Source organism: Corvus cornix, chromosome 28 (genome assembly GCF_000738735.6).
Source record: "Corvus cornix cornix isolate S_Up_H32 chromosome 28, ASM73873v5, whole genome shotgun sequence".
Classification (NCBI taxonomy): Eukaryota; Metazoa; Chordata; class Aves; order Passeriformes; family Corvidae; genus Corvus; species Corvus cornix.
Genome location: NC_046356.1, coordinates 2,759,656 through 2,787,009, shown reverse-complemented (window position 1 = coordinate 2,787,009; position 27,354 = coordinate 2,759,656). Strand labels below are relative to the sequence as shown.

At 61.9% G+C, this 27,354-nt stretch overlaps 2 protein-coding genes across 7 annotated transcripts; one reads left to right on the top strand and one right to left on the bottom strand.

The window, feature by feature from the left end:
* Positions 1-423: 423 nt before the first annotated feature.
* Positions 424-12,003, top strand: LOC104697041 (transducin-like enhancer protein 1). The gene is given in 22 exon segments (XM_039566032.1): positions 424-498; positions 866-986; positions 1,503-1,651; positions 2,314-2,377; positions 2,844-2,888; positions 6,083-6,145; positions 6,247-6,321; positions 6,876-7,071; positions 7,513-7,535; positions 7,715-7,819; positions 7,964-8,008; positions 8,277-8,432; positions 8,698-8,824; positions 8,911-9,095; positions 9,168-9,244; positions 9,537-9,633; positions 9,635-9,787; positions 9,988-10,235; positions 10,462-10,609; positions 10,692-10,842; positions 11,178-11,254; positions 11,447-12,003. Coding segments are annotated over 21 exon segments (2,316 nt in total). The 5' UTR covers positions 424-498; positions 866-962; the 3' UTR covers positions 11,555-12,003.
* A 706-nt stretch (positions 12,004-12,709) lies between these two features.
* TLE2 (TLE family member 2, transcriptional corepressor) lies at positions 12,710-27,088 on the bottom strand. 6 transcript variants are annotated; one of them, XM_039566034.1, is made up of 20 exons: positions 26,978-27,088; positions 26,796-26,893; positions 26,228-26,291; positions 24,998-25,042; positions 23,114-23,176; positions 22,815-22,889; positions 22,109-22,301; positions 20,030-20,046; positions 18,907-18,999; positions 18,592-18,636; positions 17,336-17,476; positions 16,185-16,326; positions 15,619-15,779; positions 15,166-15,242; positions 14,465-14,714; positions 14,026-14,273; positions 13,765-13,908; positions 13,528-13,682; positions 13,326-13,402; positions 12,710-13,242 (listed from the first exon to the last, which is right to left on the bottom strand). In XM_039566034.1, the coding sequence occupies exons 1-20, from the start codon at positions 26,999-27,001 to the stop codon at positions 13,135-13,137; spliced, it is 2,220 nt and encodes a 739-aa protein (XP_039421968.1). In that variant the 5' UTR covers positions 27,002-27,088; the 3' UTR covers positions 12,710-13,134. The 6 variants fall into 6 exon arrangements, 5 of the variants coding, with proteins under 5 accessions (XP_039421968.1, XP_039421970.1, XP_039421969.1 ...); XM_039566036.1 differs by having other exon boundaries at positions 13,765-13,912; positions 26,978-27,086; XM_039566035.1 differs by having other exon boundaries at positions 13,532-13,682; positions 13,765-13,912; positions 22,109-22,298; positions 26,978-27,085.
* Between the last annotated feature and the right edge of the window lie 266 nt (positions 27,089-27,354).

The following is a 27,354-nucleotide window of genomic DNA, read 5'->3' as shown; positions in this document are numbered from 1 at the left end:
CGGCGGGGGCGGCCTGTCCCCGGTTCCCTCTCGGTCCCCTCCGGTCCCCCGGCCCCGCACGGGTTAAACCCCGGCACCGCCCCCTCGTTCGCCGCTCGGCCTCCCTTGATTGACATCCCACGCTCCGGCAGGGCCCGGGCTGGCCAATGGGGAGGCAGCTCCGCGCGCCCCACGTGGGGGCGGCCGCCCGCGCCGCGCTCCCATTGGCTGGCGGCAGGGGCGATTGCCCGCACGGGCCAGGCCCCACGTGGAGCTGGCGCTCGCGCTCGTTCATTGATCGCGCTCCGCAGAGCGGCGGCCGCGCGGGCGGGGCGGGGCGGGGGCTCGGCCCGGCTCGGCTGCACTCGGCTGGACTCGGCTCGGCTCGGCCCGGCCCAGCCCGGCTCGGCTCGGCCCGGCTCGGCTCTACCGGGCTCGGCTCGGCTCGGCCCGGCCCGGCCCGCCCCGCCGCAGGGGCGCGCGCCTGGGGCCGGGGCCGGGTCTGGGACCAGCAGCGCGGTGAGTCCCGTCCTGTTCCGTCCCGTCCCGTCCCGGCGGTCCGGTCCGGTTCGGTTCGGCTCGGTCTCCGCCAGCCGGGATCCAGCCCCGCTCGGCGCTGGGTCGGCGGCGAGGCCGGTCCCGCCCCGCGGCCGTACCTGCGGCGGGCGGCGGCGGGGCCATTGTCTGCGCGGCGCGGGGGGCCGGGGCTGGGCGGGTCCGCGGAGCCCGGAGGGAGCCCCGGGGCCCTCGGTCCCCGCGGGCACGGGGGGCGCGGGGGGGCTGCGGGCGGGGCCGGGGCTCCGCGGCTCCGCGGCTCCGCTACGGCTCCCGAAGGGCCCCGCGCCCCCGGGCAGCGCCGGGCGGTGACCCCCGGGTTCTTCTCCAGGGCCTGATCCGGAGCTCGGAGCTGTTTCCAGGCCCCGTCCCGAGCCTGCGGCGGGGCCCGCGCGGCCGGAGGGTTCCGGGCCTGTCCGGTGCCGAGGATGTTCCCGCAGAACAGGCCCCCGGTGAGCCCCGCGTGGCCCCGTCCCCTCGCAGCGGTGCCACCTCGGCCCTCGCAGGGCCTGCGCCCCCAGACCCCAGCTCCCCGCTCGGTGCTGACAGTGTTTGATGCTCGGGAGCGATGCTGTGCTTCTTCCCAAAGCGGTGCTGAGCCCCAGCGCTGCGGGGCTGGGCTGTGTGAGGTGCTGGGAGCAGGATCCACTGGGGCACGATGGTGGGACGGTGATGGGCAGGCAGGGAGCTCAGCAGCTGGGCGAGGACAGGCCACCAGGTCTGTGCCATGCCCAGTGCCAGCCATGGTCATTAATCCTCTCTGGCTCAGTGGCCAAACTGATGCTGACAAGGCCCTTGGTGCCTGGTTGTGACCAGAGTTCTCTCCAGTAACTCCTCCTGCAACCTCCTGCATGTGCTGCTCTCCCAAATGTGCCCGTAGCCTCTTTCCCGGGTGCAGGACACCCCTGGGGGATGTGCCAGCCTTGCTGGGCAGCAGCAGTGACCCCGGAGGTCCCGTCTCTGCCCAGGCCCATCTCCAGGCACCCTCCGCTGCCTCGGGAGCCGCTGTTGCTGCCAGTGCCATCCCCAGCACCCCCCAGTCCCTCAAGCTGACTTACCCAGAGACCTTGGATCGCATCAAGGAGGAATTCCAGTTCCTGCAGAACCAATACCACAGGTGAGAAGCTGCCAGAGTTCCCATGCCAACGCGTGAACTGGGCACTTCACTGGTGCTGGCCAGCAACAGGCTCCTGCTGGCACTGGGCAGCACCGTCCGGTGTGGCTGGTGGACCGGTCCCTCCAGAGGATGGCTGTGCCAAGCACCACCGTGGTAGCTTGAAATGACACTGTTTGAAGGGGAAGCTCAGCCTCTGCCTGCCAAAAGCCCCAGGAGGAGGTGCTGGCTTCTAGCACCCAGCTCCTGGGATGAGCCAGAGTCATCACTTAGACCTGGAGTCCCTCTGATCTGTGAGGCTGCTGTCCAGGATCACCTCCCCTTCCCCACACTGTGCGGGGCAGAGCAAGGTCTGAAATGCAGCTAAGCTTTGCAGCTCACTCCATTTGGGAAGCAGATGCTGGGGAGGGGGTTAAGAGTCCATGCAAATTGCTCCCTGATGCCCAGATCCCTTTGCCGTCCATCTCTTCTTTATCAGCCTCTTCCCGCCCTCTTTCAGGTGGTTTTCTTGGCTTGTGCTGGGAGATGGGATTGAAGCTGAGAGGAGGCTGAAATGTGTGGTACACTGGGAGGGCTTGTGCTCTGTCCAGCCAGGGACATCCTCTCACTGGGAGGACCAAGGGGTGGTCGCTCCTTCTCCTTCTCTCTCCTCTTTATTTTTACAGCTTGAAGTTAGAATGTGAAAAGCTGGCAACAGAAAAAACAGAAATCCAGCGTCATTATGTCATGGTTAGTGAGCTCCACCTGAAAGGAGAAGGGTGGTGTGGGATCTCCTCTGAACCATCAAAGGACATGTAGGGATGCTTTGCCTTCCCCTTGCTTTTGGGTTATGTGGCCTGGCCCTGAGATCTGGTTCCTGTGGCTGTTACTGCCTGGTTTTCCCCCAAAAAGAGCCGTGGTGTTGGAGCAGGACTTGCTGCCGCAGCTTGTGGTGGCAAAGCTGCTCCTGTGGGATTGTCCCCATTCCTGCAGGAGCCCTGGGAGGACTGTGTCCATCCTGTGGGCTGCAGCCATGTGCCAGAGGAACCTCTGCTCCTGGAAGAGGAGCTGGGGACCGTGTTGTCCCCGTGGTCTGGCCATACCATGACTGTTTGCGGCCAGGCTGACGTGGTGTGCCAGCACCGGAGAGGACTTTCTGCTTGTGAATTCCCCTGGTCTCCAGAGCCATGCTGATGCTGCCTTCTCTCCCTCACAGTACTACGAGATGTCCTATGGCCTGAACATCGAGATGCACAAACAGGTGAGTCTGGGTGGATTGGGAGCTCTGTCTACCTCCTTGGTCCCAGCTCCCTGGCCCCACCTTGCCATCTGGGCTCTTCAGGGCTGTCCCCACAGACGACATGGGATGTTGCTCCCTGCTGTAGCCCAGGGAAGGCTGTGCTTGTGGGGGATGTGTCCCCTTCCCTGTACTTTGGAAGCTTTGTGCTGCTCTGTGTCATGGCCTTGCCTGTCTCCTTAGCTCTCCAAACACATATCTGTGCTCTGGTTGCTGGGTTCAAGGTGCCCTGCCTGGACTGTGATGTGCTTGTTGTGTCAAGCAGAGAGCAGTGGTGGAGGACTTGTGCTTGCATGGTTGCTCACACCAGTTGTGAGTGGTCATGGGGGGACTGTTGTGAAGGAGACTGGCTCCTTCCTCAGGGCAAGGGGGGCTACAGAGTCACAGCAGGGTGGTGGGCTGTGGCTTGACACCTTTGCAAGTGTCTGCTGCCCACTGGCCAGGGAGCAGCTCATCTGCGGACCAGGGCTGAGGAGCATTCTGAGGACAAAAATGGGTTTTGGGGTGTGGGTGCAGAGTGGGCTCTCCGGGGGCTCACGGCTGCGCATCTTCCCTCGCTGCTTCCCCATCCGTCCCTCCCTTCCTCAACTCCCTCCCTCCCTTCCTCCCCTGTGCCGAGCTCCGGGTCACCAGCTGCTCTGAGACAGAAGGTTTCTTCTCATCTATTTTTAAAGAGGCTGCGGAGGAGCCTGGCGAGGCGCGCTGCCGCCGCCTTCCTGCCCGCCCCGCGCCCGCCGACGCCAACTGTTGCGCGGGAGCTGCTCGGGTGGGCACCGTGGCCGTGCTGGCCTCTGTCCCCACCACAGGGCAGGTTGTCAGCCACACCTGCCAGCTTTGTGCCCGCTGGGAGGGTATTCCTGCCACTCTGGGATGCCCTCCTTGTCCTGGCATCCCTGCTGAGGCTGAGGTGTGAAGCTGCCCTTCTGACAGATGATGCCAAGGGTCCACCCTGCCCGGAGCCTCTCCCTGGAGGGCTGTGAGCTCCTCTCCTCTGGCTGCTGGTTCTCTCCCAACCCTCTCAGGCTCGTGTTTTCTGCCAGCCCCAGGTGCCGCTGGCTGCCGGCCAGTGAGCTGTCGGCACTTTTAACAAGGGCCCGTAAGTCTGCTCTGACAGCCAGCGGCCATTGTGTGAGGAACGGGAACTGCCGGCGCAGGAGCCGCGGGTTATCGCTGCCCTGGAGGGATTGGGTTGCTGTTTCCCCTCCTCTTCCCCCAAATCCTGCTCTGCTCATGGGCACAGACAGGTCCTGAGCCCCCGAGGCAGCAATCGCCCGATGGCCATGGATGGAGGCTGGGTAGTGCCGTGGTGTGGCCTCTGTCCTTGATGTGCCCAGTGTCCTCAGGGGCTCCCCAGGTGCCCAGCAGTGCTGGCATCAGCGTGGGCCAAGGCGTGGGGTTTTGCTCTGGGTTTGTTCAGAGGGAAATGGGGCTGGGGGCTGACTGTGGTGGTGCAGCTCTCCAGGCAGCCACAGGCTTGGCAGGAGAAGATCAAGATGGGAACGAGCAGGAGACGTTAATATTTTATTGTTGCTTTGTTTTTGGCATGGAAGGGGCCTGTAGCTTTCTGTAAAACCACCTCCCCAAATCTGCCTGGCCTTGGACTTGCTCACCGCGAGCCAGAGGGGAGGTGACCGTGCTGGTGGCTGGGGGGGCTGCAAACAGCGTGATCATTTTTCATGCTGAGAGCGTTAAAGTGCCAGTAAATTGCACATTAACGAGTGCGAGTGAATTGGAGGCAGCTCTCCCCAAGGAGCTGCTGCCCATCAGTGCATTAGGGAAGAGAATCCATCACTGCCGGCCCCGAGAGACAGCTAAATCCTTCCCAGAACTGCTGGCTGCCAAATCTCCTTGCTCCCCCCTCTCCCTTTCTTTTCTTTCTCTTTTTTTCCTCCCTCAGAAGGGGAAGTGAGTCAGGTGCCAGATTGTTTCTGTGCTCTGGGGCTGGCAAGAGCAGGTCGGCAGCTGCTCTGGAGGGCAGCATAGAATGTCCCTGGGTCTCTGTCCCCACACCAGCCAGGCAGTGCTGTGGCCCCTCACCCTGGCACTTCAGCACCTGCACCAGCTGGGCGTGGGAGATGTGCCCAAGGTCCTGGAGGGGACATCCAGGGGTCAGCTCTGTCCCTGGGACCCTTCAGCCTCCTCTGGGGGCTGATAAGGGGGTCTGGGTTCCAACCCCTCCTCTCAGCCCTGTGCTGGCTCCACAGTGTTTTCATCCTCCCCACCAGGGTGGCCTGGGAGCTCCTTGGGGCTTGAGACAGCATCTTACCTGGACTCCCATGCCCGGGACATCCCCTGCCCATCCAAGAGCAGAGGGATCCCTCCCCCAGCTGGGTTTAGGGAGAGCTGCTGATCTTTGTCCCCTCTCTGGTGCTGGGGACGAGTCCCCAGCTCTGCGTGTTGCCTCGAGCAGTGTCTGCTCTCTTGGCCCTCAGCAGGGGCAGGGGCCTGTCCCCACAGCCTCTGGGACTTCTTGCCAGGGATGTGTCTGTGAGGCCGGTGATGGTTGAATGTCTGTGCTCTCCTCTCACCCGAGCTGTGCAGGGTGGGGCCGGCGGGGGCCCTGGAAGCTGGCAGGGGGGTGCCATAGGAACATGGGGCCCTGGAAGCTGGCAGGGGGGGTGCCATAGGAACATGGCATGGCACAGCACGATGCTGCTCTCCCTCCCTGCGCTCCACACTCTTGATTGCCAGTGGCACTTGAGTGTTGCAGAAAAACAGCAGCTGGAAGGAGAGCACCTCTCCAGGGCTTCCTGAGGGCTGGGAGGGCGGCAGGTAGCAGGCGTGGTGCCGGCAGGAGGCTGCGTGGAGGGCAGGGTGGGGGGAGCCTGCAGGGGCCATGGCTGCAGGGCTGGGGGCTTGCTTGGGGATGGCCTCGGTGGCATGGGCCGTGGGGCTTCATGTTCCTGGCAGGGAGGAGCCGGAAGGCGTCCCAGGGCTCTCAGGGTGGGGATGGAGGATGCTGGTTTTTGAAAGGGGTGTTGTTAGGAGCAGGAATGGTCATGCTGAGCAGCAGCCCTTGGGGCTGAGTGCCAGTACCCTGAGGCTGCCTGGGCCAAGCACCCGTGGTGAGGGGGCTCTCCTGGAAGCATCAGGGCCCCTCAGCGTGGGGTCTGCTCTGCCCCTTGCCCTGATGGGCTCTGTCTCTCTTCCCCTGCCAGACGGAGATCGCCAAGCGGCTCAACGTGATCTGCGCCCAGCTCATCCCGTTCCTGTCTCAGGAGGTGGGTGAGCCCTCGGGCCCCAGCCAGGTGTGCTCCAGAGCTCCTTTGGGGCCCAGGGAAAGAAACCAGCCTGCCCCAGCCCCACTCTTCTCTCCCCACAGCACCAGCAGCAAGTGGTCCAGGCTGTGGAGCGAGCGAAGCAGGTGACTATGACCGACCTGAACGCGGCCATCGGGGTACGTCAACCCTCTGCCCAGCACTTCCCGCCACTCCTGGGCCAGGGCTGAGGGGCTCTGTCATGATGGCACCTCCCGGGCTCCTGCCATCCCTGGGCTGGAGGCGCCTCCTGCCCCTCATGCCTTCTCCCACCCGAGGCTGAGTCAAGGCGAGGAGAGGGGCAAACCAGGCTGGTTTGGGGGCTGCCAGCAGGACTCAGGATGCAGGAGGTGCACCTGGGGGCGGGGGTGGTGGCTGGTGCATGTCACTGTGTCCTGACGCCTTGTGGCCCGGGTGGAGGGGGGATCACCACCATTCCCACTCAGTTATTCCCTCGAGACTGCAGCAGCACAGTGCTCTGGGTACAGGCAGGGTCCCCCATCCAGCCCAGGGTGGGAGGGGTCGGTGGGAGGGATGTGGTGGCCCCCAGAACATTCCTGGGGGCACCCCGGGTGCATGCCCTGCCCCTCCACACCCAGGCCCCGTTGCTGACTGACCCAGGGCTGCCTCTTGCCCCTCACTTGCCCAGCAGCTGTCCTGGCACAGCCCTTTGACTCTGCTCTCTCCTCTCCAGCACCAGCTCCAGACCCAGCACCTCTCGCACCACGCTCCCCCCATCCCGCTGACCCCACACCCCTCTGGAATGCAGCCCACTGGCCTCGCTGGCATCAGCAGTGCCTCAGGGCTGCTGGCACTCTCAGGGGCACTGGGGGCCCAGGCCCAGCTCCTGGCCAAGGATGACCGAGGAGTCCATGACACGGAGCCCAGGGGTGAGTGTGGGGAGAGCCAGGGCTGGGGGTGGTTGGATCTGAGTGAACCTGGGAGCAGGTGGTGCAGGGCCCTGGGGCTCCCTCTGCTTCCCATGCCCTTCTTACCTGGGCACTTCCCTGGGGTGTGGGCCACTTGTCCATGCTTCAGGGCTGCCGACTGGGCTGGAGGGGCAGGGGGCTTACAGCTGCAAGGGATTTGGGTGAAGGACATCCTCCACTGATCAGCACCCTTGTTGGAGGGTGGTGAGGTGGGTTGATTGGGGGGTAATCCTTGGAGAGGGCCCAGGACCACCCTGCTGCTGTGGTGCTGGTCTGGCCCTGCTGGGAACGCCCCAGCACCCACGGGTGAGGCAGGTGGCTTTCCTGGGGGACTCTTGGCGGTGACACAGCATGTCCCCCTTTCCCTCCTCCTCCTCGTGCTGCGCCTCTGCGTTGCCACAGCGACAGACCGAGACCCCGGCCCCGTAAGTGCCTTTTTCTTCTCTTGCACCATTCTGTGGCGGCACCGGCTTCAGTCAGGACGCAGGGCTGGGCTGGGGCTCTCCGCGCTCCAGGAGTCAGCTGCAGCCCTGCCTTGGTGCTGCCTGTCTCAGGAGCTGGGCACAGTGTCCCCAGCGACTGACACTGTGTCCCCTCACCCCAGAGCTCCCTGGCGCTGTCAAACGGGGAGCGGGCACGAGCCATCGCCGAGTACCTGAGCAGCAGCAAGAAGAGGAAGGTGGAGGAGAAGGACTTTGTTACAGACTATGTGAGCCCAGAGCTGGGGGACTCGGGGTGGCCCCATCCTCTCCTGTGGGGCAATGAATGGAGCTGCCTGTGCCTCTGGCACAGCTCCAGGCAGGAGTGAAGCCGGCTGCAGCCCCTTTGGCTCCAACCGTGCTCTGTGTTTCAGGGCAGCGATGCAGACAAAAGTGAAGACAACTTGGTGGTGGATGAGGTCAGTGTGCTGGGACACTGGGAAGGGGCTGGGGTCAGTGTGTGCTGTCTATTCCTGAGGGTGGGGCTAACAGGCTGCTCCAGGCAGAGGTGGGCATCACAGGGAGGTGCCAGTGGGAGTTGTGCTCCTTGACCCTTGCCAGCAGCAGCAATGAGTCCCAAGATCCAGGCTGGCAGCCTGGCCCTTGCTTGAGCCACCAGCTCCCCAAACCTGGGACGTCTCTGCTCTCCTGCCTGCTCTGCTGCCTGCTGATTTCCCTTCCCCCCAGGATCCCTCTTCCCCGCACAGCGTCCACTCCTACTCATCCCGGGAGAATGGGGTGGAGAAGGTCCCACTGGGCAGGAAGGAGGCCATGCCCCTCAGTCCAACCTCCATGGCCTCCTCCAGCAGCACATCCCCGTCTCGGAGCAAGGATGCACCCACGGTACGTGTGATTCGCTTGGGGCTTGTGCTGGCACAGAGGGCTCAGCTGACACAGTGGCCAGACATGGGTCCCTCTGCCTCCAAACCCATGGGGCAAAGTGCTGGATGGACAGGGAGGGGCTCCTGCTCCCTTGGATCTCAGCTCAAATCCCCTCCCACAGACCCTGCATCATTGTCTGGGCTGGGCTGTCATTGAGGGGGAGCTAACAGAGACCCTCTGGCACGGGAGTGGTGCAGTTGCCACATCCCCATTCTGTTCCTGGCAGGTGGAGAAGGCAGGGACGCCCAGCCTGAAGTCCAGCACCCCCACCTCCCAGGGTGACACCATCCCGGGCTCCAGCAGTGCCCAGCAGTTTCGTGCCACCACTGCCAAGGTCCCCGTGGACCCCCTGGGTGAGCTTGGCCTCGCCGGGGCCTGGGTGGGTCTCCAAGCTCTGTCGCCAGGGCCCCATCCCTTCACTCTGCCTCTCCCCCACCAGCCCTGGGCCTGAGGAATCCGCTGGGAGTGCAGAGCCCTTACTCGGCCGCCTTCGGCTTGGCCCACCCTGCGGTCAATGGGGACGTGGCCGGGACTGGCGCCTACGCCAGTCTCCACCTCATGTCCCCGCAGCTCAACGGGGCTGCGGCCGCCGTGGGAGCCGGCGGCTACGGGCGCTCGCCCCTGGTGCGTGACCTCGTCCGTGTGGGGCTGTGGGGCCACGGGGTGTGAGCTGCTCTCACCTGCTGTCCCCTGCAGGTGGGCTACGACCCGCACCCCCACATGCGCGTCCCAGGGCTGGTGGCCGGCATGCAAGTGGGGACCTCGGGGAAGCCGTAAGTGGGGCCGAGCTGGGCAGGGGCTGCGCTGGGGCAGGGGGTGGGGTGGCTTGTGGGGCTGAAGCTGGGAGGTGTGGACAAGCTGGGGTTAGCAGGGATGGGGAGCACAGCCTGGGGGGAAACCTGGGTGGTGGTTCTTGTGTGCCCGACTGGCATCATCGGGTGTGTTCTGCTCACAGCTCTGACTCCAAACCGCGCTGCCTGTGTCAGACCCGCTGGGACCCGCGTGGCACCGGCCACTGTCCACACAGGATTCTGGGCTGGTTCTCACTGCTCTGCTCCCTTCCAGTGCCTACTCCTTCCACGTCAGCGCCGATGGGCAGATGCAGCCGGTGCCTTTCCCCCCGGACGCCCTCATCGGCTCCGGCATCCCCCGGCACGCGCGGGCAGCTGCACACCCTGACCCACGGCGAGGTGGTCTGTGCTGTCACCATCAGCAACTCCACGCGACACGTCTACACCGGGGGCAAGGGCTGTGTCAAGGTGTGGGACGTGGGGCAGCCGGGCACCAAGACGGCCGTGGCTCAGCTGGACTGCCTGGTGAGGAGGAGGAGGAGGAGGAGGAGCAGAAAGGCCTCAGGGGTGGGGCTGGGAAGGGGAAGGTGCCCCTGTTCCAGTGGAGGGGACAGAGGGGCCTTTCACGTGTGCAGTGAGAGAAAGAGATGCGTCTCCTGCGAGCCCCTGTGTGCTCATGCTCACCTCCTTCTTGCCTTGCCCTGTGCCCTGTCACCCCCGTTCAGAACCGTGATAACTACATCCGTTCCTGCAAGCTGCTCCCCGACGGCCGCAGCCTGATCGTGGGGGGGGAGGCCAGCACCCTCTCCATCTGGGACCTGGCAGCGCCCACGCCCCGCATCAAGGCTGAGCTCACCTCCTCTGCCCCCGCCTGCTACGCCCTGGCCATCAGCCCTGATGCCAAAGTCTGCTTCTCCTGCTGCAGCGATGGCAACATCGTGGTGTGGGACCTGCAGAACCAGACACTGGTCAGGTGAGTCTGGGGCAGGGGGGAGCATGGACAGGACTGCTGGGGACTCCTCGGGCCAGGGACCACTCAGTCCCCTGCAGCCCCTCCCTGTGTCTAACCCGGGCCGTGGGACAGTGCCTGTGCTTGCAGCCCCTGTCTGCTGGGTGCTGCCCTGCCCCACACTCCATGCTGCAGGCACTGGCTGCCCTGACAGCTGTGCCCTCGCCCTCTCCATTCCCCTCTTTCCCAGGCAGTTTCAAGGCCACACGGATGGTGCCAGCTGCATCGACATCTCCAATGATGGCACCAAGCTGTGGACAGGGGGGCTGGACAACACCGTGCGCTGCTGGGACCTGCGGGAGGGGCGGCAGCTGCAGCAGCACGACTTCAGCTCCCAGGTAAGGGCTGGGGCCCTCTGGCAGCACCATGGGGCCAGGTGGGACCTGCTGAGCCACAGTGTGACCCTGTCTGTCCCCTCAGATCTTCTCCCTGGGGTACTGCCCGATGGGAGAGTGGCTGGCAGTGGGGATGGAGAGCAGCAACGTGGAGATCCTGCACGTCACCAAACCCGACAAGTACCAGCTGCACCTCCATGAGAGCTGTGTCCTCTCTCTCAAATTCGCCTCCTGTGGTAGGCACGCCTCTTCTGGCCCCCCTTGCTCTGGAACCTCATGGATGCCACCTCTACTTCTGGCCGTGTGTCGCAGGGCTCGTTGCACTGGGGCAAGCATTTGTTCTGGTAGCCAGCCCTGTCCCCGGTGAATGACAGCCTGAAAAGGGGTATCCATCCCTCCTGGAGCAGTGCTGGCTGCTGGAGCCAAACTCCCCTTTGTGTTCCCTTGGCTCATGGGTGGCAGAGTTGTGGTTGCCTCATCCCCACCGTGTGTTTCACAGCCTGGGCAGGCTGTGGGATCCAGCTGCTGGGCCTGGTTTGGTAACAGGAGGCTGCTTTTTGTCCCTCCACAGGGAAGTGGTTCGTGAGCACTGGGAAGGACAACCTGCTCAATGCCTGGCGGACGCCCTACGGAGCCAGCATCTTCCAGGTGAGCAGCCAGCAGGGTTGGGGGTTGCTCGGAGTGAGGCTGCCAAGAGCTGCCCAGTACAGCCCATCCATAAATGTGTGTTAGCAACAATGAGCCCCTAAACTGATCCCTGCAGCCTCCCCAGCTCCCCAGGGAGTGGGGGTGGGACCTTGCCCTGGGGCTGCTCCTTGTGCTTACTCCTGTTCTCTCCAGTCGAAGGAAACCTCCTCCGTCCTCAGCTGTGACATCTCCACGGACGACCAGTTCATCGTGACTGGCTCAGGGGACAAGAAAGCGACAGTTTACGAGATCATTTACTGAGCCCAAGAGGTGCCAACTGCAGGACAGGCAGGTGTCCACGTGGATGGACAGGTGGACTCTACCTGCCCTGCTGCTGACTTCCCAAAGAACGTGCAGCCAGTGGCTGTGGCATCCCAGCTGGAGGAGAGCGGAGAGGAGTGGAGGTGGCCCTGGGACCGTGGCCAGGCATCGTGCAGGCTGCTGCTCGGGGTGGATTTCCTGGGGACTTTCTCCTTGTTTTGTTCTTTGTGGGTTTCTTTCTAAATCTAGACTGTGGGAGTTGGAGATGGGGGGGGAGGTCTGGCATTGTTAGGGGGTTTATTTGGGTGCTTTTTTATTTTTAACTTTTTGTTGTGGGGGTTTTTATTTGTTTAAGGCTCTGGGCCTGCCAGGGTGGATGGGCTCTGGCCTCACTTCCCTCTGTGCCTCCCAGGGTGTATTTAATAATAAAAACAAACCAAAAAAAGGCAGCTGTGCCTTGTCCTGGGCAGTAGCCTCAATGCTTTGTGGCAGTGGGATGGAGCCAGGTGAGAAGGGGTGAGACCATGGCAGGAGCCTTGTCCCCTTTGGTCACAACTTGCTCCTCCTTTTCTGTGCTGAGGGGGGGTCTGAGGCAGCTCCGCTGTGGGCAGAGCCCGTCCCTGGCCCTGGCTGTGGTGGGGAGCAGGAGCCAGGCCTGGCGGTGTGGGCAGGGAGTGGAGCGTGGCGGAGGCTCTGCGGTGCCGCTGGTGGAGCAGCCTCGGGTTCCGTGGGGTGTGGGGGGAGAGGCTGGCACCGGAGGAAGTGGTTTTTGAAGGAAATGAGATGTGAGCACTCAGCGCTGCCGTATCGGTCTGGCCGCCCGCCAGCACTGCCGTGGGCAAGCAGGGCTGCTCCCAGGAGCCCCGGGGCTGGCAGGGGAGCAGCAGCGGCACGGTGGTGGCTGCGGTGTGGCAGCGGCTCTGGGCTCCTGGCCCCAGCCCAGCCTCCAGCCACAGCTCACCACAGGCACCACGGAGCAGTTCTGGAGCTGGGGCTGCCACGGCAGGCGAGCAGCCACTCCTCTGCCATGCTGGGAGCATCCTCCCCTGTGCTGCTGGCCAAAAGCAGCCCCCCAACACACCCTTCAGAGCCCAGCCCTCGGCACAGTTGGCAGCGTTGGCTGGCAAAGGCCCATGCCCAGAACCAGCCCAGCCCTTCTTTTGTTCCTTTTTATTAGTAAGGGATTGAAAACACAGTTAAATACATTTCTTTACTGATAATTTACAGCTGTTTCTGCAGCAGAAAATGGGTGCCATTAAATCAGTAGCAGTAATTCAGGAGACACACGCTCTCAGGCTTGTCCAGCTCCCCATGCAGGCGCCTGAAGGACAGACAGGGCCCAGGATGCCTAGCCCAGCCTTGGGGGATGCCAGGCTATACCCAGCCCTCACCTCCAGCCTCGTGCAGGAACTGGGGCAGGACAACGGTGCTGGAGCCTTGGTGCGGTGTCTGAAAGCAGAGGAGGAGGAAGGAAAGTAGAGCTGCAGGAGGGCAGTTCCAGAACTGGAGGCCTATGTGAGTGTGGTGGCTTCGGGCAAGGTTTGTCCCCTTTCCTGATGGCGCAGGGATGGTGACAGGAATCAGTAAACCACCTCGTACACCGTGGCCTTCTTGTCACCAGAGCCCGTAACGATGAATTTGTCATTGACAGAGATGTCACAGCTCAGGACTGACGAGGACTCCTTGGACTGCGAGCAAGAGAGGCAGGAGGTGAGAGCAGGGCTGGTGCCTGGAGCCACCATCATCGCACTGCACAAATGCCTCACCACACCTGGAAGATGCTGGCTCCGTAGGGCGCGCGCCAGGCATTGAGCAGGTTGTCCTTCCCCGTGCTCACGAACCACTTCCCTGGGACAGGAGACAAAGTGGGTCAAGATCTGGGATTCCATTCAGGGGAGCTGAGCACAGGGGGAGTAAACCAAAAGGATCAATCTGAGCCCATCCACAGCCCAGGCAGAAAAACCGGCCCTTGCCTACCACAGGAGGCGAATTTGAGAGAGAGGACACAGCTCTCATGGAGGTGCAGCTGGTACTTGTCAGGTTTGGTGACGTGCAGGATCTCCACGTTGCTGCTCTCCATCCCCACTGCCAGCCACTCTCCCATCGGGCAGTACCCCAGGGAGAAGATCTGAGGGGACAGACAGGGTCACACTGTGGCTCAGCAGGTCCCACCTGGCCCCATGGTGCTGCCAGAGGGCCCCAGCCCTTACCTGGGAGCTGAAGTCGTGCTGCTGCAGCTGCCGCCCCTCCCGCAGGTCCCAGCAGCGCACGGTGTTGTCCAGCCCCCCTGTCCACAGCTTGGTGCCATAGTTAGAGATGTCGATGCAGCTGGCACCATCCGTGTGGCCTTGAAACTGCCTGGGAAAGAGGGAGATGGAGAGGGCGAGGGCACAGCTGTCAGGGCAGCCAGCTCCCCCAAGAGCCAGCATCTCCCCCTGTCCCTGCCCTATGGTCCCCTACCCCGGGCTCACCTCACCATCGTCTGGTTCTGCAGGTCCCACACCACGATGTTGCCGTCGCTGCAGCAGGAGAAGCAGACTTTGGCATCAGGGCTGATGGCCAGGGCGTAGCAGGCGGGGGCAGAGGAGGTGAGCTCAGCCTTGATGCGGGGCGTGGGCGCTGCCAGGTCCCAGATGGAGAGGGTGCTGGCCTCCCCCCCCACGATCAGGCTGCGGCCGTCGGGGAGCAGCTTGCAGGAACGGATGTAGTTATCACGGTTCTGAACGGGGGTGACAGGGCACAGGGCAAGGCAAGAAGGAGGTGAGCATGAGCACACAGGGGCTCGCAGGAGACGCATCTCTTTCTCTCACTGCACACGTGAAAGGCCCCTCTGTCCCCTCCACTGGAACAGGGGCACCTTCCCCTTCCCAGCCCCACCCCTGAGGCCTTTCTGCTCCTCCTCCTCCTCACCAGGCAGTCCAGCTGAGCCACGGCCGTCTTGGTGCCCGGCTGCCCCACGTCCCACACCTTGACACAGCCCTTGCCCCCGGTGTAGACGTGTCGCGTGGAGTTGCTGATGGTGACAGCACAGACCACCTCGCCGTGGGTCAGGGTGTGCAGCTGCCGCGCGTGCCGGGGGATGCCGGAGCCGATGAGGGCGTCGGGGGGGAAAGGCACCGGCTGCATCTGCCCATCGGCGCTGACGTGGAAGGAGTAGGCACTGGAAGGGAGCAGAGCAGTGAGAACCAGCCCAGAATCCTGTGTGGACAGTGGCCGGTGCCACGCGGGTCCCAGCGGGTCTGACACAGGCAGCGCGGTTTGGAGTCAGAGGACATGGAAGGAGTAGGAACTGGAAAGGAGCAGAAGAGAGGCCTGAACAACCCCTGTGTGATGCCCGAGGGCAGGAGGTGACCTCTCCCTGAGCCACGCTCCCTTAGCCAAGGTGGAAGGTGCCCGTTGTGCTCTGGCTAATGAGGGGTTTAATTACCCAGCTCCTTGTTACTGCAAGCTGCCAGGAATGAAATGGCAGTGCTGGACGCTGGAGTGGAGAGCAGCTCCCCCTCAGCCCTGCCCTGCCCTGGGTGAGCCCTTGGGAGGGAGATGCTCTCAGCACCTGGCTCAGCCCCTTGCTGCCCACCCTCCTCACAGCCCCAGCGTGTGCAGCCACTTACGGCTTCCCTCCAGGGACGGTGGAGAGTGAAGAGGAGAGGGTGGAAGCCCTCAGATGAGGGTGCGACTCAAACGCCACCTGTACAAAGCAAAGGCCACATGAGGAGCAGAGCAGAGGACACCAAAGCTGGGTTCAGGCCTTTCCCTGCACGTGCTGGGACCAGGCCAGCCTGGCTCTATGCTCCCTGCTTGCCGTGTCCTCACATGCAAGTGACAAAGGCCCAAATGGGTTCCCACAGACACAGTTACACACCAGTGGAACTAGCAGAGGCTTCTCTGAGCGCACTGAAGCCTCCACCAGCCTCACGACCCATCCACCTCTGGAAGGGAGCCCTTCCTATGGCTGCACCCCCCAGCTCAAGCCCCAGATGTTGCACAGGGACAGCGCAGGCCCAGGGGACAGGGAGCAGAGCCAGCACACGGCAGCAGACCCAGCCTCTCCCTCGGTCACTTACCATGGGGGAGCGGCCATAGAGCACCGCGCTGCTGACCTGGGGCGAGAGGTGGATGCCCATGTAGAGGCCAGGGGATGGGAGCTCCCCGCTGAGGGCGGCGTGGGGCACCATCCCCAAGGAGGACGTGTAGGGGCTGGAGGAGCTCAGAGGGCTGCGGAGAGCTGCACGAGGAGAGACCCGCGTCTTGGCCCTGGCCCACGGGCGCGAGCGAGCGTCACCCGGGGGAGAGGGGCACCTGGTGACTGCACAGCCACCCCCTCTGGCCCCCACAGCCAAGCTCTGAAGCTGCCAGCTTCATGCAGCCCCACCAAAATGACAACTCATCAGAGAAAAACAGATAAAACCCCTGCCCCCACCCCGACCACCACCCTCGGCAGGTCTGAGCCCACCAGGCAGTCTGGTATGTGGCAATGCTCCTGTTGGCCATGGTTGATAGGGCTGATTTTGTGGAGCAAAATGGCCCCGCCAGCTCTGTTGGTGGCAGACTGTGTCCTGCCTCCCTCCATCCCAGCCCCACGGCACTGTCACCGCGGAGCAGGACCTCGGCGCTGTCCTCGGACACTCACTGACGGTGTCGGTGGTGGGGGCCTTGGCCGGGGGTGGCCGGAGCGGGATGGCCGAGCTGGGCCCGGGGCCAGGCGTGAGGGAGTCACGGGGTGGTGAGGAAGAGGAGGGCTTGGAGGTCGGAGCGCTGGCCATGGAGTCGGTCTGTGCAGAGAGGAAAAAAGCAGCTTCAGCAATGGGACCAGGGCCTGGGACAGCCCTCCCAGCACCAGGTGGGTCAGCAGCCTCCACACTCTGCAGGGTGGAAGGAGCTCCTGGATGGAGCTGGACAGGGTCTGGCCATCCAGGACCCCTCGCCTTTGCCCCTCACACAGCCCCACTCTCCCCATAGGTGCAAATACCCCATGCAAGCTCCAAGTCACCCCAAAGTGCCCCAACCCTGCAGTGCCCACCAGCACGAGACCCCACAAACACATCTGCTGCTCCCTCGAGCATGTAGGGGCACCCCCATCCCCAGCCTGGGACCAGGAGGATGCCTGGCATGAATTAGCCTCTCCAATCCCCACAGCTACTTCATTCCTTGCTTTTTTCCTTGCCTCTCCTATTTCTTCTGCTTTTTCTGTCTGGGGATTTTGTCGACACCAGCAAAGGAAAGAAAAAAAAAAAAAATTAATAACAGAGAAAAGCTACGTGCTGTGCTGGCAGATTGCTCTGGGCGCTTTGTCTGCTCTAATCCGATTGTGCCGGGGAGCTGCTGCTCGCTGCTGCCCGCAGCCCCCAGCTGGCTCCTGACCCCAGATGGGGGAACGTATCGCTTGGTCCCTGCGGTGGCTGGGAGGCCAAGGAGTGGCAGAAACATCCCTCCCCCTTCCCACATGCTGATGTTTCAATCTGAGCGCTGGACTGGTGCTTGGCAAGGAAGGAGAGGAAAAAAAAGCCACTGAGAAGGAAAATAAAAAAAAAAAAAAAAAGAAGAAGGAAAAATCAATTGCTACGAGCAGCTCTGGGGAATCCTGCAGGCAGGCGGGTGGAGAGCACTGCAGAGCCTGTCCCACCCCGAGGGCACGGCCCTCTGTCCCCAGGGTGGGCGGTGGCAGCGCACACAAACCACCGGCTTTTCTTCGCCCGCTTTGCGCTGCGGCGGGCTGGCCACAGAGAGAAATTCGGGGCCACACATGCCACCCCCAGCCCAGGCTGCCCAGGGATTTCCTACCGGGCTCTGGTCCTTGGGCTGCAGGGGCGCGGTGCTGCTGCTGGAGCCGATGGACGCCGGGCTCTCGGGCAGCTCCCGGCGGGACGGAGCCAGGCGGCGGCTGGGCGAGCGGCCAGGGCTGCCGGGCTCCGAGGGCGGGTCCTGGGGGGAGAACAGCGCTGTGGGAAGCAGGAACCCCTCTGTGCATGATAGGGGCCCTGGGGAGCCACCCAGGACTACCATCGGTCCCCTCGGCCTCAATGAGGAGCATCTGCTCAGAGGACTCCGTTCTGCCCTCCTGGATAAGAAACGGCCTCGATTTTTCTCTTTGGACAAAATGAGAGGTGACAGCAGGTTCAGAGGACGCTGGTGGCCATGGATGCCTTCACAAGGAGGGATGGGGATCAGCCCACAGGAGGAGCTGAGACAGGGCTGCCATTTCAGAGGCCACCGCTCGGCTCTTGCACTCCCTATTAACCATTCAGCCAGGTCTGTGATTTTTTTATCACCATAATGACACCAACGAGTGGCTTTCATAAGTGTCATTTTCTGCAGAAATTCCTGCTGATCTTCCTTTCAGGGCTTGTATTTTCTTAGGAAGTGGCACGAGTAAAAAAGACCTCATGTCTTGCTCTCCCCTCTGTCTTCTAGGAAGGGAAGAAGTATGTCCCCGAAAACATCATCTCCACCAGGAACAGTGGTGGCTGGGATGAAGTTCTGTCACGTGTGCCTCAGCCAGCGGAGGTTGCACCAGAAGCACGTGGCAGTTCCATTGCAAAAGACTGGAATTCAGTGAATCCCCTGCACTGAGACACAGCCACAGGTGTTGAAGTCGAGGCTGCTCGAGGGCCAGGCCAGGCAGGACGGGGCTCGAGGCCTTGGGCTGGCAGGGCCAGGGTGTGCTGCGAGGCTCCTGCCACCTCCAGCCACGGGAGCTGCCAGCAGCAAGCCCAGCTCCGTGGAGCTCTCATCCAGCTTATCAGCCTCCCCATATGGGATGCTACAGCAGCGGGGCTGAAAGGGGATTGTGAAGCAGAGCCAAGCCTGTGGCTGGCAAAGCTGAGCCCTGGCTGGCACAGACTTCCCAGAGCAGTGGGAATGGAATCAGTCTTGGCTGGCACAACACACTGGAGCAGGGCTGGCACGTGTCCTGGCTGGCCACTGCTGCCCAACAGCAGTGAGCTGAAGCCTAAAGAACCCCAAAGCTGAGGAACCAGAGTCCTAAACCTAATGACTGCAGCTTGAGCAGGAGCCCTTGCCAGGCTCCAAGGGCTTACCTCATCCACCACCAGGTTGTAGTCACTCTTGTCCCCATCGCTGTCCTGCAAGGAGGGAGAAATCCAGAAGGGCTCAGTCAGGACAGGGCAAGGCTGGACCAGGCTCTGTGCTCTGCCCCAGGACCTCAGACAGCAGAGAGACCCATTTTCTCCTGTGCATCACTCCATGGACCAACATCAGCCATGTCCTGCTGGCAGCAACCCAACCTCAGGCTGAGGGGCCTCCATGGGGCTCTTAATTCGGTTTGTTCTTGCTCACAAGACACCAGCCCTCTGCAGCAGGAGCTCCCCAGCCACACCCCTTGGTGCACTCACAGAATGCCCAGGCAGGTCCTTCTCCTCCCGCTTCCGCTTCAGCCCCGTCCGCTCCTCGTCCCGCAGGCTCTCGGGAGGGGAAGCAGAAATGCTCTGAGGCAGAGAGGGAGAAGAAGGTGTGTGAGCCACTGTGAGGGCAGACAGCTGCCCCTCACCTCTCAGTGGGGCCAGGCCCTGCTCCATGACCACCTCCATCCTAGCAAAGCATCTCCACGCCTGGCGGGAAGGACCCCAAAACCCCAACGTGGGGATCTGAGCAAGGCACATCCCCAGCACTACCAGAGAGATCCACCCCTGCAGAGACAACGAGCCAGGGTGGAGCAGAAAATCCTCACAGGTGTTTACTTCACTTTAACCCTGCCACGAGGGTTGGGAAGCAGAATGGGGCCAAGCAGGAAGAACATCCCTCCCCCAGAGGCTGCTGGCAGCTGCAGGGGTGTCACACATCCCCTGGCAACCCCACACTCATCACAGGGCAGCCAGAAAGTGATGGAGATGCCCCATCCCAGGGCTCCCTGCACCTGATTGCTCCCAGCACAGTCAGATCCACAGTTCTGGCACAGAACCAGGCAGCAGAAAGGTGATCCCTGCCCCCCAGGATCTCTGGAGGAGGTGCCTGGGTAGTCATGGGATCACAGACACCTTCTCTACTTCCTCCTCTCCCACCTTGCAAGCCCAAGATCAATGCCTACAGTTCCCCAGCTGAGAGGCTCATTAACCCTTCTTTCTCCTGCCTGTACTCTGATACTGCAGAGCTACTGCGGAGCCTGGGAAGAGAGTCACAGCTCTGGGACTGGGGGGATCCTAAAAGGGAGGGGGCAACCAAGGACTGCAGAGGGGCTGAGAGCTCTGAGACCTGTTCAGAATGATTCTTAAACTGGAAACTCCTTGAAAAGGACAGAGCTGGTTATTTTGGGAGCAGCCCTTGATCTTTAGCTCCTTGCATCAGCAAAGACTGAATTGAGGTGGCCCAGAACCTTCAGTTACAAAACCCTGATGCAAACACAGCCCACCCAGGCCAGGAAAGCTCACCCAGCACCCCCATCCCTTCCCAGGAGCCAGCTTGGAGCACACTGGAGATGCCATCAGGGCCAGCTGAGGCCACATGCCTGCCACAGCTTACCCGGCTTGGCGTGTGTTCTGGAGCCAGGCAGCAGCAGGGAGAGCATCCCAGGTCCGTGTCAGAGCAGAGGGGAGGAGAGGAAGAGGTAGTTAATGCCAAGGCTGTGCCCCACGTACCCAGGCAGGAAGGAGAGAGGGGCACAGCAGGGCAAGGCAGGAAACAGCGGGACACAGGCTTAGAAAACAAACAAACAAAAAATCACACCTGATTTCCCACTTTGCCCACCTGAAGTGCAGATTCTCTGGTGTCTAACGGGAGGTCAGCACTTTGGTGCTCCTCAGGGAAGCAGGGGAATCTCTATCCACCCACCTCCTTCCAAGAAATTATCCCAGCTTTGGAATCTCTTCCCTAGACATGACAACAGGTCCAAAGCCACCGGGGGAGGGGACGAGCTGGCAAGCCAGCTGAGATCCCCTGGATCACACCCATCCTATTTCCTTAGGAAGCCATGCCTAAAAGCCCTGCTTGGAAACCCTCTGAGGCTTTGGTGCATGCACAGCAAAGCAGGTCCACTTCCCTGAGCCCAGGGAAGAAGTGCCAGGCATTTATTGCAAATCCAAGCACAGGGTTGTGGGCTGGGGTTTAGCAACCCTTCCTGGTTGATTTTTGCTCCTAAAGATCCACCAGCATTTGGAGAGAATGAGTCCAGGTCCCTGCTGGCAAAAAGAGGCAGGCAGGGATGGGAAGCTGAGGGATTCTCGTAGGCACTGCTCCAAGGCTGTGGTCTGGAGGGGGACCAGATGCTTGCCATCAGCCCTGCACCCCTGGCTCAGTTTGACTCACACCAGCTCTGGCTAACTATGGCAGAGCACCGAGCATTAACCCCAGACAGATGGAGCATTTCGCCTTTCTTTTGGTTTTTTTGCTTTCTTTTTTAATAAGGAATGGCCCTCACCACAGCCAGACACCCGGACTGAGAAAAGTTCTGGCTGGAGGCACAGGTTGACCGGGCTCTGAGGGTAAAGCAGGCTCAGCACAGCACAGCCTGCTTTTATTCTCTCTCTGGACTTTGTTTTCCTCCTTTGTGGAAGCCATCCTTAAAGAAACACGGACAGGATTTGAACTGCAGACAGCTGTGTGCAGGGGGGCAGAGCTGCCACCGACGCTTTCCTGCTGCTCTTTTCACCACTTTGGAATCTTAAAGCCAAACCAGACCATGAGAGCCTGCAGCAAACCCCACCCAGTGCCCGGCTTTGCTGCTGCTCTTGGGTCCTGACCCAACAGCACTTCAGTCAGCACCTTCCCCAGGGGAGTCTGCAGAGAAGCATCTCTCCTGCTAAATTTGGCTGCCTGTTTCTAGCCCATCGAGCTGCCCAGAGCCTCTCTCCTTGTTCCAGCCTCCTCTCAGCACAACCACTCGATGCCTGTGCTCTGAAAAGGTGACTTGAGCTCAGAGCAGCTTCTCCTTTGTGCAGCCCTTCAGCAGCAACAGGCCACAGGCAAAGCTGGGCAGCATTACTAATTTGGCCCAGGCCTGCCAGTAGCATTCAGAGCACTGATTTAACAATGATTAAATATTGATGATGTTTTTAAGGCACTCTGTGATCCTGACAGGAGGAGGCACCCATATGGACTAGGAATTAGTGTAATTTACACGGCACAACACACACAATGAGGCTCTGCTTTCTAAACCCCTTGCCCCAGGCCTGTGGCTGTCACAGTTTCTATCAGGGACTTGCAACAGTATTTTCCCTAAAAGTCTCGGCTTGAGGGATCAGATCTCTACTTGGTGTAAACCCTGGTGTAAAAAGAGAGGGTTTCTTTGTGGTGCCTCACAAAGGAGGGGACCCTCACGCACTGGAGCGGAGAGACCTGTGTGTGCACAAACGCTTGCCCAGAGCCAGGGCTGCACACACAGCCACACACCATCACTGCAGAGCAGCAGTTCCCGGGTCAGAAACAGAGCCAGCCTCCTGAGGCTGCAGGCGTTTCATGAGCTGGATTTGCCATCCCCAGGGATGCAGCAGCCAGCAGCCTCAGGAAAGAGGCAGAGCAGGCAGCAGGATCCCTGCACATGCTGCCCAGCACTGACTCAGCCAGCCTTTAAAGGGTTAACCCAGCTGTGCTTCTTCCCCTTACCTCTGTTCTCCCCATCCTGGGCCACTCTGTCCTCCTTGGTGGCCAGCTGAGCCTGTGCCATCAGTGCCCCTGAGAGGGCCAGGAGCCCCGAGGTGCCGCTGACCCCACTCAGGCTAGAGGGCTGCATGCTGGAGGGGTGGGGTGTCAGCGGGAGGGGGGATGCGTGGTGCGAGAGGTGCTGAAGCTGCTGCTGCTGAAAGAGAAAGAGCAAATGGTCCTGGATGTGGAGGAGGCGGCTGCAGCCATGCCCGGGCCCTCCCCTCGCGCACGGGCTGCGATGCGAAGCGCGATGGGATGAGACAGGGACGAGGAGGGGGGAGAGGTGCTGTCGGGGCTGCACAGCCTGGGTCACATCCCTGCCCCTTCCACCCAAGGGCTGTCTGGGCTCTGAGGGTCAAGCAGGCTCAGCACAGCACAGCCTGCTTTTATTCTCTCTCTGGACTTTGTTTTTCTCCTTTGCCCCTTCCACCTGCGAGTCCCTCGCTGCTGCAGACAGGACCCCAACACATGGCAGAGCCATGGCTCTGCCCCACTCTGCTCAAGGGGTATCCCACAGGGCATCCAACACCTTCAGGACACCGTGGCAAATCCCTTCACCACAATGGGCTTATCACATTAGTAGAAACCCTGACTTCCCTCATCACTGCAGGGCCCGAACCCTCAGGCAGGAAAGAGTCTTTGCCAAGAGCCAGGCAGTGCAACTCACCCCGACAATGCTGTTGAGCTCCCCCATGGTCACCTGCTTGGCCCGTTCCACCGCCTGCAGGACCTGCTGCTGGTGCTGGGGAGGAAGAGCATGGGGGTGGTCACACCGTGCTCCTGGCTGGAAGGAGCACTTGGCTCCACATTGCCCCACCCACCCCTGCACAGCCCCTTCTCCCACCCCTCCAGCCCAGGCATGGAGGTTTTCTTCCCCAAAACCTCCCATTGCTCAGGCTGGACTTTGATTCGCCTCTTCCCAAGAAGCCAGAGCAATCTGATGCACATCCCCTGCCTCCTCCTTACCTCCTGTGTCAGGAGGGGGATAATCTGGGCACAAATGGCACTCAGTCTCTTGACAATCTCTGCCTGAAAGAGGAAGCAGGTATCATCAGGGATGGAGGGCTCTGAGCCCCATCCTGTCCCCCTCCAGCAGCCAAGCATCCTGCAAACACACAGCCTCGGCAGAGGATTTAAACTCTCCCCACCCACGCCCTCTTGGCTGAAATTCTCCTGCTGCCTCTGCATCCCTGCTGGGATTTCCCGAGCTGCTGCCAAGGGAGGGCTCTGCCCAGGGCTGCTGGACCCCCTTAGGCCGCCAGGCACATGGGAGGGAACCCACGCCTAAATCCCTCCGTGGATCCGGGCCAAGGCAAGCTCCAAGCTGTCAGTCCTTTCGCAGCCCAGCTGGCTTTGCTCAGCCCAAACCCATCCTGGCTTTGCGGGCTGCCGTGGCCAGCGGGCAGGGACGGAGGGGAGCCGAGCCACAGGCGCTGGCAGCGGGCCCTGCCTGTGCCTTCCCTTCCCAAACATCCAACTCAAAGCCAGGACAGAGCAAGTAGGATGCAGAACTCCCACAGATCCAGCCCTCTTGGCATCGCACCAGCAAATCCTGCAAGGTGGTACCTGCCCTGACTCGGAACAGGGACTCCACTCCCATCCCCATCAAGCCTTGGGACAGCTCCCCCTGCTCCTTCAGAGGCACAAAGCACCCCCGGACCTGCCCCTGCCCACAAGGGAATGCAGAAAACCCGGTGCATCCTCTGAGGAGAGGCTCTGTGGTTGCAGACAAACCCACAGCCCGGCCGCGTTCCCACCAGGGCAAGCAGCACTTCTGAGGAAAGGGACTGCGACTCCCAGCCCAGCCTCTCCAAGAGAAAACCAACATCTCCTGGGGAAAACTGGATTCCCCCCCTGCTGCAAATCCACCCTGGGACTGGCTGCTCTGAAGGGTTTTATCATCTCAGGTTTCTGACAATCCCTGCCGGTGTTGCAGAGGTCAAACCAGGCTCGGAGCCAAGGGAGAACAAAGGGAACATTTACCTGCTGTGCTCGGAGGCTGCTGTGCCCCACACCCACCAGCACCCTGGGCTCACCTGCAGGTCCCAGCTGCTCCCTCAGCCACTGCCACCATGCCCACAGAGCCAGAGACCCCCCTCCTCCAGCCCTCTCCTGCCCAGGCTCCCACTGCTCAACCACTTGGCCATCACCTCTATCACCTCGTGGGCACAGTCTCTGGCCCCACATGGCTCGGGCCACCCCTGGGTCCCAGTCCCACTGGATCTTGGAGCACATAAGGGTGGCAGGAATGTGCTCGTGGTCTCCACCACACTCCCTGCTAACAAAAGGAGCAAACTTGGAGGGGCTGAGCCAGCTGGAGGGATATGGCAGTTGACTTGCCACTTTGTCAGGCATTGGTCCAAACTAATTTCCCTGGCAGAGAGCCCATGATGACTAGATTGATAAATCTGAAGAGGGAAAGCAAATTAACGCTGGAACAAAAGGGGAACCAGGGAAGGGTGAAAACACTCCTCTGGCTTTGGGAAAGGAAAAGGAGATTAAGAAAAAAAGAAAAGAAAGACAATCCATTTGCCTCTGCTCTCTAGCTCCTGCTGTTTCCTCCACATCCCTCCTTCAGCTGGGGCCCCAGGGAAGCACTGCAGGGAGGCACCAGGCCTCACAGCAGGGCTCTGAGTGGTTCATCTTTGGGATGGCAGGGATGAGGAACGCAATAACACATCCTGACAACTGCTGGATCCCTTTGCAAGCCAGTCCCTCGTACAGAGCTGTCACACCTCCCATGCCAGTAGAGCTGCATGGGCTCCAGGGAGATAATTTTCCAACAAAGTCTCCAACCTCAGCCTCTTCCCCACCCTCCCCTGCTGCTGGCCCGGCCCCCACTGCACTTACCTGCTTGTGCATTTCAATGTTCAGGCCGTAGGACATCTCGTAGTACTGAGAGGAAAACCACAACACAGCCTGGTTAGGAGCTGTCCAGAGCAACCGGCCCAGGACCAGCCTGGGACTTGGCTCACTCCAGCCCACGAGGAATGGCTGAGCCCCCATGCCAGGAGCCCAGGACAAGGTAGGGAGCAGCCACAGGACGTTAACACCTGCAATTTCTGCATTGGGTTAAGCCAGGGGAAAGCCAGTCCTGCTGCCCCCCAGAACCCATCCTGGCTTAGCCTGGCCTGTCCCACCCTACTTGGAACCTGTTTTCATGCCCTGGCACAGCTGCCCACCCACTCAGCCTGTGCAGAGCAAAGATGACAACAGGTTACACCCTTCCCCAGCCACCAGTGACTCTGCCAGGGGTGCTGACCTCAACCCCTCACACCTGGGGAGAAAAGGGGACCAGAGGACCTGCTTTTCCCCAGCAAAGCCTATTCCAAAGGTAGCAATCCACTTCTGGGGAGGGATCCCAACTGATGGGTGAGAAGAAATGCTCCACAACAGCAACACCCCGGCCTCACAGACAGGGCTGCCTTCACCCCCAGGATGGGGGTTGCCCAAGTTCACATCTTTTTGCCTCTTAGATGGCATCATTTGGGTTCCCCCTTTCCCCAGAGGAGGCAGTAAGGTCAGATGCTAAAGGAGAGGGAACTGCTCTGCTGTCCCCAAACTCTTTCCTTGCTCCCAGCAACTCCCCTCCTCCTGGCAGGCTCTGGCTGGTGCCCAGGTCAGTCTGTCTTGGGGGCTGTTAACCCCTCACTGGCAACTGTGGAGGGCTCCTGCCCTGCTTCTTCCCCTTCCACCCAAACCAGGAGCCTTGAAGCACCAGCTCATAAGTACCCACCCCTTGGGAGAGAGACAGGGAGGAGTGGGGAACTCCTTTATATGGCCAAATAGAAAAAGGGTAAAAAAAAAAAAAACCCCAACCCAAAATAAAAGAGACAAAACCTATGGCAGGATTCCCAGGCTCAGGCAGGACTGAGCACTGAGACAGCAGCAAAAGAGCCAGCGTTGCTAGGAATGGTGATTAACTCCTTCCTCCCTCACATCTCCCCGGCCCCAAGGTCAGCAGTGGGCAGGGCAGTGGCCCCTTCGGGCGAGTGGCTGAGAGGAGCCCCAGCACCCGGATCTCTCCGAGGGCAGCAGCCCAGCGGGGCCGCACCTTGGGGGAGGCAGGGGGCAGCTCACCATGACATAATGTCTCTGCATCTCTGTCTTCTCGCTCACCAGCTTCTCGCATTCCAGCTTCAGGCTGCAAAGGGGAGCCAGGGCTTTCATTCACGGACCTGCATCTCCTGCCCCATCCCGCCAGTCCCCATCCCTGGAACCTCGGCAAGCTCAGCACATCTCCCGCCTGCCCCTGCGGGCTTATGGGGCTGCAGGGGTGTCACACACCCTCTCTGGGGCACCTGCACCCCACGGCTGTGCTGTGCACACACCTGTAGCACCCACCCAGAGCTCTGTCCCCTCCCTGCCCCTACACCCCGCTCAGCCAAAGGAAACGCGCTGATCTTCCCCTTGGAACTCCCGCTCAAGACCTGGCGCCCCAACTGACGGTTTCACGCTGCCCCTCAGCCCAAACCCCTTTCCCCTTCCTCCGCAGGCGCTCCCCTCACCAGGCACCTTTTCTCCACCTCCTCCTTCCCCGCTTTCCCCGCTGCTCGAGCGCTCCTGCCTCCCATGTCCCATCACACCTCTGCCCCGGGCGCTCCCTCTGCCCGCAGCCCAGCCCGACCCCCATCACCCCCCGCCCCACCTGTGGTACTGCGCCTGCAGGAACTGAAATTCCTCCTTGATGCGGTCGCAGATTTCCAGCACCGAGAACTTGAAGGGCTGCCCGGGCTGGAGCGGGGGCTGCGGAGAGACAGCCCGGCTGGAGGCTGCGGCTCGGCCCCCCGGCCCGGCCCGGCCCGGCCCCGCCGCCCCCGCGGCACTTACCGGGTGCCGTCCCTGCGGGAACATCCTGAGCGCCCGGGCGCCCGGCCCGGCCCCCCCCCGCTCCCGGGGCGCTGCTCCCCGCCCCTCCCGCGGGGGCTGCCCCCGCCAGGGCACGGGGGTCCCTCGCCTCGGCGGCCGGGCCGCGGATCCGGGCTCTCGCCGAGCGGCTCCGCCGGGGCGCGGGCGGCGGTCCCGGGGTCTCCGCTCGCCCCCGGCGGGGCCGGGGCGGGGCTGGGGCGGCCCCGGTGGGGGGGGGAGCGGCCGCCCGGCCCCGCGCGCCCCGGCCGCCCGCTTAAGGAGGCGCGTTCCCGCGGGGCTCGGGACAGCGCGGGCGCAGCACCGGAGCTCCCGCGGCGGCCCCGCGCTCGCACGGCGGT

Coding starts and splice junctions, on each gene's coding strand:
- TLE2 (XM_039566034.1), bottom strand. CDS start 27,001: ATGTTCCCGCAGGGACGGCACCCG. Junction 22,890..23,113: donor TCCCCCTCCTGACACAGGAG/GTAAGGAGGAGG, acceptor CTTCCTCCCCAG/CACCAGCAGCAGGTCCTGCA. Junction 13,403..13,527: donor AAATTCGCCTCCTGTGGTAG/GCAAGGGCCGGT, acceptor CTCCTGTCCCAG/GGAAGTGGTTCGTGAGCACG.